This window comes from Gekko japonicus, unplaced genomic scaffold, assembly GCF_001447785.1.
Source record: "Gekko japonicus isolate JY-2015 unplaced genomic scaffold, Gekko_japonicus_V1.1 scaffold3209, whole genome shotgun sequence".
NCBI classification, from domain to species: domain Eukaryota; kingdom Metazoa; phylum Chordata; class Lepidosauria; order Squamata; family Gekkonidae; genus Gekko; species Gekko japonicus.
The window spans coordinates 151,264-162,941 of NW_015172643.1; the positions used below are offsets into that span (position 1 = coordinate 151,264).

General features: G+C 42.9%; 1 protein-coding gene across 3 annotated transcripts in view; it reads right to left on the minus strand.

Annotated features, from left to right (window-relative positions):
* Positions 1-6,321, minus strand: part of PLA2G4C (phospholipase A2 group IVC) — a 78,046-nt gene extending 71,725 nt beyond the window's left edge. Inside the window, exons 1-3 of one of the 3 annotated variants that reach the window (XM_015421715.1) lie at positions 6,078-6,321; positions 3,160-3,284; positions 2,656-2,772 (exon numbers count right to left, since the gene is read on the minus strand). In XM_015421715.1, the coding sequence (XP_015277201.1) occupies positions 2,656-2,772; positions 3,160-3,183 (141 nt within the window). In that variant the 5' untranslated portion in view covers positions 3,184-3,284; positions 6,078-6,321. The remainder of the gene's footprint in view (positions 1-2,655; positions 2,773-3,159; positions 3,285-6,077) is intronic. The other 2 variants (XM_015421714.1, XM_015421718.1) reach the window with 2 other exon arrangements.
* Between the last annotated feature and the right edge of the window lie 5,357 nt (positions 6,322-11,678).

The following is an 11,678-nucleotide window of genomic DNA, read 5'->3' on the forward strand; positions in this document are numbered from 1 at the left end:
CTCATTAGCATAACTCATTAGCATAACTTATTTGCATATGCCACTGAAAGAGGGAGAGAAGGAAATAAGGAGGGAAAGGGATGGAAGGAAGGAAGGAAGGAAGGAAGGAAGGAAGGAAGGAAGGAAGGTGTGGGAAAGCAGTGCAATCTCCTAAGGAAGAAAGGAAGGAAGGAAGGAAGGAAGGAAGGGGAAGGAAGGAAAGAGGGAGAGAAGGGAATAAGGAGGGAAAGAAAGAAAGAGAGAAGGAAAAAAGGACAGAAAGAAAGAGAGAGAGAAGGAAAGAAGAAGGGAAAGAAAGAAAGAAGGAAAAAGGACAGAAAGAAAGGGAAAGAAAGAGAAGGAAAGAAGGAGGGAAAGAAAGAAAGAGGGCAAACAGATGGGGGGAGGGAGGGAGGCTCTCCCACCCCCCTAATCAAGCCCCCACCCAGGGCTGCTGGGAGCAGGGGGTGGGGCTTGTTGCATGTGCCCGCCCCCTGGGCTCTTTACTGCCGGAGCTTCGCTCCTGTGCGCTCCTGCAGGAAATGACCCCTGCAAACCACAGAAATATAAATGAAAAGGCAATCAAACTCACAGTTCACTAATGGAGGAATTTAATGAAGGATCAGTGTGAATAGAACACCAGTGTGCTGTGTCTTATTTAAACATGACTCTTCCATTCTGACCCAGGTTTGGTGACGTACAAATGACTACTAGCTCACTGCAAAAAGAATCCCTGAGTACATAATACAGTGCCTGAGAATCTTTCTCACAGAAGATGCAGCAGCAGCTACTTCCATGAGTGGGCTGATATAAATACCAAGGCCACAACCATACATGGTTGGATGCTGTGTTGTCATTGGGGCACAGAAGTCATTGGCAACTGGGTTGTCTTGTCCACACGGGAAAATCTAATCGTGAAAAAGCTGCCATGCTGCAAAGATTGCACAATATCGGATGATATGCAGATGCAGTCCCAACAAGCTTAATTTGGGTCCACATCCAGAGTTTCCAGTTGACTGGTGGTGGAGCAAGAAGTTTTCCACCAGGAAGACTACTCTTCCCACCAGGCTCCTTGCAACAGAGGAAGGCCTCACCATTAGCTGTCCTGACCTAGATACCCCAGGCTAGCTCTATCTCATCAGATCTTGGAAGTTAAGCATGGTGGGTCCTGGCTAGCTAGTATATGGATGGGAGACCCTCCAAGTAATACCAGGATTGTAATGCAGAGGCAGGCAATGGCAAACCACCTCTGAATGCCTTTTGCCTTGAAAACCCCACGGTGCCACGATAAGTCAGCTGTCACTTGATGGCACTTTCCACCACCATCACCATTAGCAGAGTAAACAGTTGGGTTCAGTTCCATGTTTCAACATTGGGCATCAGCCTTGAAGGATCCTACTGTGTTTCCAGAGCAATAACATGATCCTGTCACTATAATGAACAAAACTGAGGGAGAGAGTTTCAGAGGGCAGCCATGTTGGTCGGTGATAGAACAGCAGTTGCAGCTTATAGATGAACAAGGTTTTTTGAGCTATGAGCTTTTGAGAGTCAACGTTTCCATTGTCAAATGCCTTATCTTGTTGGTGTAGTCCGGGCAAGCCTGATCTCTTCAGGTCTCAGAAGCTAAGCAGGGCCGACCCTGGCAAGTATTTGGATGGGAGCAGGCCTGTAGCCAGGATTTTTTTTCATTTGGGGGGCCTTTTAAAAAGTTAGGGGGGGCACTGAAATAAAAATAACATGATAAATTCACATAGGCTGAGCTAAAAAAAAAACCCTCACATAAGAAAGGGGGGAGGCCACGTGCGTCTGTACTCCAAGCCATGAATTCGTGGCTTGGAGTGCAGGTGCACAGCCCCCACTTCTCAAAAAAACATTTAAAGGGACAAATTCACAGCTTGGAGTGCAGGTGCACAGAACCTCCCACCCACTTCTTCCCAAACGTTGTGGTGCCTTGGTGGGTAGTCGGGGGGCCAGGCACCTAGAGGCCCCACTGTAGCTGTGAGCCTGGATGACAAAGAAGAAGAGATTGGATTTATACCCCACCCTTTACTACCCAAAGGAGTCTCAGAGCGGCTTACAAACTCCTTTCCCTTCCTTTCCCCACAACAGACACCCTGTGAGGTAGGTCGGGCCCCAGAAGGGGTCACCATGACTTCCAGGCAGGGACATACACACGGGCACACATGCATGCACACACAAATGCAAAAATACCCGCAAAAATCTTTTGGGTCTCTAAAGAGCTACTGTGCTCAGAAACTGAAGAAGGAAACCCTTAGTTCCATCTGTGCAATGCTAAAATGAATGACAAATGTGTATATCAGGACAGAGAGCCCGGTGCCAAGGGAAGCTTCAAAAAATAGGACTTGCAGGTAGAACCAGCAAATGTGATCCTGCACATGCCCTTCCTCTATGATTGTACATGTTTTAAATGTCCGGGCAGAGCTAATGAGTGTCCCCCAAATATTTATAGTAAGTTTGTGTCCATTTGAGTCCAAAAAGTAGTCCTACTTGGTTCCTAATTGAAGCTTTCTAGTGCCTACAGGGCTCTTTTTGTAGCAGGAACTCCTTTGCATATTAGGCAGCAAACCCCTAATGTAGCCAATTGTCCAAGAGCTTACAGTAGCCCCTGTCTAATTTATTTCTAGCTCCTCTGAGGCAGACATAAAGGAATCCTACCGAATCATATGGAATCTTATGCGCAGCAAGGGCCTCCTTTATCTTTTCCTTTCTAATATCAGTAGCTTCTTTTTCACCCTTTGAGAGGGATGTAGAGAGACGGACTTTAGTAGTTCCCTGCAAAAACACAGGATGGTTAGGAGCACATCATACTGTCTCATATGAGCAAGCAGGGGAGGGAAAGCAATTAATATCTTCACACTGTGGCCTCCAGCCAAGAAGATCAGCATCAGAAGATGAGAAAGTGGCTTCCATGAGTATTCTTTCCCAGGTCTGTGTAGTGAACTCATCATGGAGTTATGCCAGACTGCACTGTCTCTCATTTGGAGGCGTGAGATGCCTGACTGGGTGTCATTATGGAACAGCAGGGAGGCAAAGTGCAGACAAGTCTATGGGTGACTATACCAAAGTTTGCACAAACAAGTACAGGATGATAGGGAAGCGCTTTGTCCAGGTGTCAAAATAACACATTGCTTTTTCTTTTTTTAAAGAGGACGACTTTACCTGCCCAGCCACATCAGTGTCCATCTCTTCTTCCCGATTCCTTTATGGACAGGTCAATGAATGTATATTTAAAACAAGGGGCCTGTAGCAGTGAACTCCTGTGGCCACGTGTTTTTCTTCTTTGCCTGAATCAGGGCAACAAAGGCATGAGAGGTCTGGTCTGATTCAGTATGAGGCAGCTTCATAGGTACATTTCAAAGCTCCAGCCCTGAGCACACTTACGACTTGAGTAACTCTCAGAGGGAACTCAGTATACATGTTGAGATTTACATCACAATATTCACTTCCTGACACAGGGGCTGAATCCAGTCAGGTTTTCTGCTCAATGTTGCCCACTTCTCCTTTCTACTGCCCCATCCCACATAGTCCCATAACCCTCAGCATAGTCCATAGTTTTCTAGGGCTCGACACAGGATGACAGTCTGAGGCCAGGTCTTCCAATATAGTGGACTACGGCAGGTACACCTGTTCTCCAGAGGCCAGGTCTACCAATATAGTGGAAAGGGGCAGGTAGCTGTGTTCTCTGGGGGCCAGGTCTACCAATATAGTGGAAAGGGGTGGGTGAGATTTGACTTGATTCTGTTTTCTCTTATAATGTTTAAATTATTCTTAAAATATAGTTTAAATGTAATTTAAAAGAATTTATTGTGAGATTTTTACAAGGTTATGGAAGTAATCCGCTAAAAAACTAATTTACATGATAGTCAAATGTAGACTCGCTCACACCTTTAATGGTACTAGGTTTTTTTTGCTCATGAGGCAGAATTTCTGCTCACAACACTGTGGAGCTTAGAGGGAACATTGCAATGAAGCACTCCATTTTTAAAGTAAATCTGAAGATAATGCAGAGAGACATAAAATCTGTTCATATTATGCAGAAGCACTTAGCACTGAGCCTCTGAGAGGAGGGTTTTTGCTTCTCACCATAAACAGAAAAGGCTAAGAAAATGAATTGTAAGGAAAAAACCAACACTCAGAATCTTCCTATTTTTAAACAATTCACATTTTTTAGGGTGCTATGTATATATAATTTGTCTCATCTCCTTGTTTCAGTCAAGGATGGTCAGTCAACTACAGGTCCGGCTTACATCCTGCTTGCTGCCATAGTCAAGAAGCTTCTTGTTCACCAAACTGGATACATCTGAGTACACCACCACCTGTGTATCATCTAGATGAAGTACAAGTGATTCTGTGCTTGACAAGTACATCAGTTTAGAAACTGACCATGACTCCATGAGACAAGTATTTTTCTAATAACAAAGACAATTTAGTTCATGCATTGCACAAACACGAAGAAGAAGAAGAGATTGGATTTATATCCCGCTCTTCACTTGGAGCCTCAGAGCTGCTTACAAACTCCTTTCCTTAGTGAAGAGAGAGAATGGGGGGTAAAATAATTGCCTTGTCTGCATTCTTGCTAAGCCTGTCTCTAGAACAGGAGAGCAGGCAGTTCACATTGATGGGGTGAAGAAGTTGCATGGGAGCAGCAGCGGGTTGTAATCTGTCATCCCCTCTGTCTCCCTTTGCCTCAGTCGAATAGAAGTCTTAGGGCTTCCAGCAAGCATCAAGTTGTACTACAGAGAAGCGTCAAACTCTACTGAATATCTATTGTAACAAGGTGCAAGGTGCAAACTGCTTCCCGTGTTGGTTAAAATGACTTCTACTTAATGTATTTATTTATTGTCAATGCTAAATTAAAATTATTTATTTATTTATTTGATTTATGACCCACCCTCCCCCATGCAACAAGGCTCAGGGCGGGGTACAACATTTGCCATATACAAATTTAAATATGAAATCTAGTTAAACCAATTAAAGCACAAACAATTCAGCAAGAACTTGCAGGTGACGTATAGGTATACAGCTTAACATCCTTTCCTGGTGGGAAGAAGAAGAAGAAGAGATTGGATTTATACCCCGCCCTTCACTTGGAGTCTCAGAGCGGCTTACAAACTCCTTTCCCTTCCCCTCCCCACAACAGACACCCTGTGAGGTGGGTGGGGCTGAGAGAACTCTGACACAAACTGCTCTTTCAGGAACAGCTGTGCCAGAGCTTGTGACTGACCCAAGGTCACATCAGCAGGTGCAAGTGGAGGAGTGGGGAATCAAACCCGGTTCTCCCAGATTAGAGTCCACACACTTAACCACTACACCAAACATGGTCATAAACTGCAGGTTATTTTGCCACGTTCCCAAGAAATGATCTGCTTGTCTCTGTAGCAAGAGTGGCTGTTGCACAAGCACAAAGACACCCAACTCTATGCCTAAGATGAATTTTGAGAAAATCATCAAGTTGATTTGATTAGGAACTTGTCCTGCATGTAGGTAAGAAAGCTTGATCAAGATAAGCTTGCCTGGTGAAAATGGTTATGTTGAATTCCTCAACATATTTGGTTCCAGTTCCTTCAGTTCCTTCATGTCTTTTCCTTCTATCTGATCAATTTGTATGGATAAAACACAGGGGGAAAGAAAGCAGTCTTGACCTGACTGAATATATAGAGGGTTCAGATTTCTTTCTGTTTTATTAATGCACAGGAGCACATTGCAGAAAACAGATTAATAAACCACTTGTATATATGACCACATCAAGACTTCTTTGGAAATAGGTAAAATATTTAACTGAGTTGAGAGATGGGAAAGGTGTGACATATTGCACTTACTCTACTTCCAGAATTAATTCTAGAAAGTCTTAATGACTCAGAAGCAATGGAATACCTGGCTTCCTTAGTATAGACATAATACAACTAGAACTGTACATTTAAAGTTTTATAGAAGAAAATAGGCCTTCAAGCAAGCATCAGAAAGGGTAATTGGATCCCATCGATTTTTTCCTTTTAAAAACTATGCATGGCATTGCAGAAGTCTTACAATCTGGGACATGACTAAAGGGTACAGATAATAGCAAAGAAGTAACTTACCCAGCTAGTGACCAGCCATAATCATCTTCTGATTCCCATGAAAAAAATTGTTGCTCTATCTCCTCAAGGGGCTAGTACCCAACTTGAACTATCCCAGTTTCAAACCTTTGGCAAAGGATGGGGACACAGCAATAGGCAAGGCAGAGTTATCTGCCACTGCCACAAGACCACAGTGGGGATGAGCTCCACCAAGGCAGATGTATGCAACTGTTGGTGAGCTTTGATTCCAAGCATATATCCTCCAACAATCAAATCAAGTTGTTGATATGGCCGATTTCTTACTCAGTTGCCTAGGTCTGTTCTACTAATCAGCCTGAAGAAGTGTTGAAGTCATCAAATCTTTAACTTCCTCTTGGCTTTTAAATGAGTGGAAGGCAGGTAATTACAGAGCAAACAGATGCAGTAAATCTTCCAGCAGTAGTCTATTACAGACATTGCATTTTTGGGTATCCAACTGTGTGTACTGGGAGCATGCACTACCAATGCCCCTCCTGATATTTCCATTGCCCTATTAATATGTAATGGCTATGTATGACTGCACATATACTGACAAAGAAATGAGAAAGGACATATTCATGCATCCCTTATCAGGAATTATTTTCCTGGTACAATCACTAGCAGCCTCAAAACTTCTCTTAAATATTCAGAGCTGTATGTGTATGTGAAACATGTGACCTTCAAAAGCTAGCTATATTTTACTGTGCACACATCAGACATGCAAAAATTGCTTTCCCCCCAGAAATAGCAAAGTACCTTTCATTATTTGGAGAGATCTGCAACAAACACATAGGATTTGGGACAACAGGAGGATAAGATGTACTGGGTTTTCCTGCAGTAAAATTGTAAAATGTAAAGAACATTAACACCCAAGACTAAGATCCAAGAGACCTGGCACCCCTCTAGAAGACCAGTACCAGAGAACCAGAGCCAATCAGATGTCTCCAACATGAGTGTATAAGGCTATATTTCTACCCTTCACAGCCTATACCCTTACTTCCAGTGTAGACATGGCAAACACTGGCAACTGCATTGTATGATTTTTTAGTGCAGTGAATTTTAGCTGTGGAGACCTATGGTTAAACTAGTATACCATTTATTTGCTGACCTTGAGCAGAATACTCTTTCTCAGTTGATTTGACCTCACAAAATGGCTGTAAGAACAAAATGGACAAAGAGAGAGCCATTAAAATCACACTGAGTTCTTTCAAGGCGAGGGGGACTAAAGTCTGAAGCCACTCCTAGTGAGAAGAGAAGCAAAACAACCCACTGAGCTATCACACAAAAATGTTGAGAAAATTGTAAAATTGCAAATCCTAACAATCATATCAGTTTTTTTTTCCTTTTACTCATTACATATCATTAAACATGGATAGCTGACTGTTTGCTGAGGTTTAATATTTCAGACACTGACGTGGTTCACGCAAACAGATGCTAATATCACAAAACTCCTCTGGGGCTGCTGCTTCTAAACTCTGCAAGAGTGGAAGTACGTAACTGAAGCCTCTGCATGGGGAAAAAGTCCCTTCCAAAACAAATGTAGCATATCAATGAAAAGTGAGGCTACCTAGTACTGTGTGTGTGTGTGTGTTAGGTGGTAAATAAAGTTGAAAATAAGGTCAGTACCAAGGAACGAGTGTCTTATTTACACAATCTCCTCCCCAGCACTACCAGCATATTACATATTCAACTTATTTTATTTATTTATTTGATTGCTGTGCGCCCTCCCTCGCAGGCAGGCTCAGGGCGGGTCACAACACTTCATTAAAGAACATAATAACATTAAAGCATTAAAATTAAACAAAACAAACCATTTGAGCAAGACTAACATTAAAATGAAACACCAAGCCAAATTTCAAGCTAATTGGAATAAGATGACAACTATTCAAGGCAGGTCACAGTGCCTCCTGCAAGATGTGAAAATAGATGGTAGGGAATGGCAATCTGTTCTGATGACCATAGAATCCTAGAATCATAGAATCATAGAGTTGGAAGGGGCCATACAGGTCATCTAGTCCAGCCGCCTGCTCAATGCAGGATCAGCCTAGAGCATCCCTGACAAGTGTTCGTCCAGCCACTGCTTAGAGACTGCCAGTGAGGGGGAGCTCACCACCTCCCTAGGCGGCTGTTTCCACAGTTGCACAACTCTTACTGTCAAAACGTTTTTCCTAATATCCAGCCAGTACCTTCCCACCCTTAATTTAAACCCATAATTGTGAGTCCTCTCCTCTGCTGCCAACAGGAACAGCTCCCTGCCCTCCTCTAAGTGACAGTCCTTCAAATACTTAAAGAGAGCAATTATGTTTCCCCTTAACCTCCTCTTCTCCAGACAAAATATCCCCAGGTCCCTCAGCCTTTCCTCATAGCGCTTGGTCTCCAGGCCCCAGATCATCCTTGTTGCTCTCCTCTGCACCTGCTCCATTCTGTCCACATCCTTTCTTAAGTGAGGCCTCCAGAACTGTGCACAATACTCCAGGTGTGGCCTGACGAATGCAGTGTACAGCTCTGTTGACCTCTTTAAGCAGGGCAGATCGCAGTAGGCACTGTAAACATTGCACCCAGTGTGAGCAGGGGAGGCCAAGGTAGATTAGACATCTGATGCCTCAACCAAAGGCCTGGAAGAACAGGCCCATTTTACAGGCCCTGAAGAATTGCAATGTTGTTGTTTTTCACTCGGTCTCACTGAATTCTCTTCCTTTCTACAGTCTCCATCCCACATGGCTGTGGCTCATGCAGGGTCCATGATTGGGCCCATTTTACAGGCCCTGACGAATTGCAATGTTGTTGTTTTTCGCTCAGTCTCACTGAATTCTCTTCCTTTCTACAGTCTCCATCCCACATGGCTGTGGCTCATGCAGGGTCCATGATTCCCCAACGTACAATGTTTTTTTTGTTGTTCAAAGGGGCCCTTCCTCCCTTTTACCCCAGTGGAAAAGCTGGTTGGCTCTACCATCATCACCCATTGCAGCATGGTCCTTTTCTGTTGAATGATTCAATGGCATATTTCTGTATTTAAAGCACCCAAAATTTTAGTGGTATCTCAGCCTTGTTCTCTGCTTTGTTGCTTGGCTATTCCATGTTTCTGGCATGACTCTATTATGTCTCTCACTGCGGCTCCCATATGTAATGGTTTCCACAACCTGATGCTTTACACACTGCTGACTCTATGGAACCCAAAGTACAATATCATTCATGTTGAAATGTTTTGCAAGGATATGGATGTAGCTTTTGTTAATTCAATAGATACACAGTAATGACCACAACAAAGCTAAGGAAATGGGACCACACTGACAGCTTTGTTGACAGTCCTATACAAGGCTACTTTTATGTCCTTATTTCTCAGACTATATATAATAGGGTTGAGCATGGGTGTGAAGATGGTATAAAACAGGGAGAAGGTTTTATGAAGCCCCTTCAGTGTGTTCGTTTCAGGAATTAAATAGACACAAATCAGAGACCCGTAGAAAAGCGTCACTGCAAGGAGATGAGAGGAACAAGTGGAGAAGACCTTCCGTCTGGAGGTTGTGGACTTCATTTGGAGGATGTTGATGATAATACATACATATGAGATCAGGGTAAGGAGAAATGGGGGTATGGTGTCCATGGAGGCCAGAATGAAAACGGCAAGTTCCACCAGGTTGGTATTTGTGCAGGAAAGCTTTAACATGGGGGCTAGGTCACAAAAGAAATGTTCAATTTCATTGGGACCACAAAATGACAGCTTCAACAACAGTGATGTTATGAAGATGTTACTTAGCAGACCACCCATCCAAGACACTGTAATCAGTCCAAGGCAGATCCTGCCATTCATGAGAGATGTGTATTTCAGTGGTTTGCATATGGCTAAATAGCGATCATATGACATCACAGCCAAGAGATAACATTCTGCAGATGCTAAGGTACCAAAGAAAAAATATTGTATAATGCAGCCATGAAGAGAGACAGTTTTATCCCCAGTCAGAAGACTAAAGAGCAATCTGGGCAGGATGCTTGATGTATAGCAGATATCCAAGCAAGATAGGTTCCCTAGGAAGAAATACATGGGGGTATGCAGGTGCACATCTGTGACAATAAGAACAAAGATAATGAGATTTCCAACCATAGTAAATATACAGATTCCAAGGAAAACCAGAAAAAGGAGGACTTGTAGTTCTTGGAGATCACCAAATCCAAGTAGAATGAAGTTTGTGTTGATGGATAGATTAATTTTCTGTTGAATTTGCTATAGGGAAATAAAAGAATTTATGAAATTTATCTTATCTTATCTTATATTTTCTGTATATATACGATCTGCTATGCCACCAGCAGTAGGATCCAGTGCCAAAATATGAGTTCAGGCAGCAGAGACATTAAAAATATGTTTTGCATGCTGACACTTGCCACTTCTTACATAATTTGGATTTACAAGACAATGGATCACTAATCATGTAGATGTACATAATATAAATAACTAGCCATGTAAAGTTCTGATCATACAAATATCCCTCAATTATATGTATGTATGGCGCTGTATGGCAATATTTTCATTGGCACCATTTCTGATGCCTTAGAATATTTACATCCCATTTTTACCCCTTATGGGGACTCAAGGATACTGGCAACACATTTATCCCCTCCTCCATTTTATTCTTGTCTGTCAAGTACGTTAGGCTGAGAGTTTGTGATAGGTCCAAGGTCACCCCCCCCAAGCTTTCATGGCAGAGGGGGGATTTTAACCTAAGTCTCCAAGGTCTTAGTCTAATCTTTTCACCACTACTACACAACAGTGAGGTTATTAGGAACACAGAAACTGCAGTATGGAAACAGTCAGCCACCATTTTCTCATCTGCTGTTCTTCCATGCCAAATCCCCATCTCCTAATGTTGTCCTTCTAAACAAGAAACCCATATTCCAGGGTTTGGGTTCTAAATTTGTTTGTGTACCACATAGAATAAATGCTAAGGGGGGGGCAATGTTCACTCTGGTCACACTGGAGACCCATGGACATTAGCAAATCACATGATTAGCCTTTGTGTACTTACGGCATTGAGTCTGGGGTGTGTGAAGGAAAGTTTGCGAGAATCTTTGCTGTTGCAGTCTTTTGACTGCTTTTTAGTGTAGTGAGATATGAGGAGATGATTAAATGGTTCTCAATCTAATGAACCAATTCTAACGAGGGCTATCCAGAGCCTTCATGGGCTTTCAGGCCAACTGTCCTTCCTCTATTCCATGAGTCAGAAAGTTTTTATTATTAAAGAAGCAAACTATGTCAAAATTCAGAGCCACAGATTACAAAGAACCACTGTAAGGGTATGGTCACATGGACATTTAGTGCGGGACTCGCAGCTGATCTCTCCCGCAGTAAAGGTTCCTGTCTATATAGGCAAACCCGCTTCCCGCTCCGAAGCCGGCAGATTCCCGCGCTAGGGCTATCCAGAGCCATCATGGGCTTTCAGGCCAACTGTCCTTCTTCTATTCCATGAGTCAGAAACTTTTTATTATTAAAGAACCAAACTATGTCAAAATTCAGAGCCACAGATTACAAAGAACCACTGTAAGAAAGCTCATTATTAGCCCTTCAGTTTCCAGACTGAGTTGGACCATTTGGTTTATGGCATTTTAACA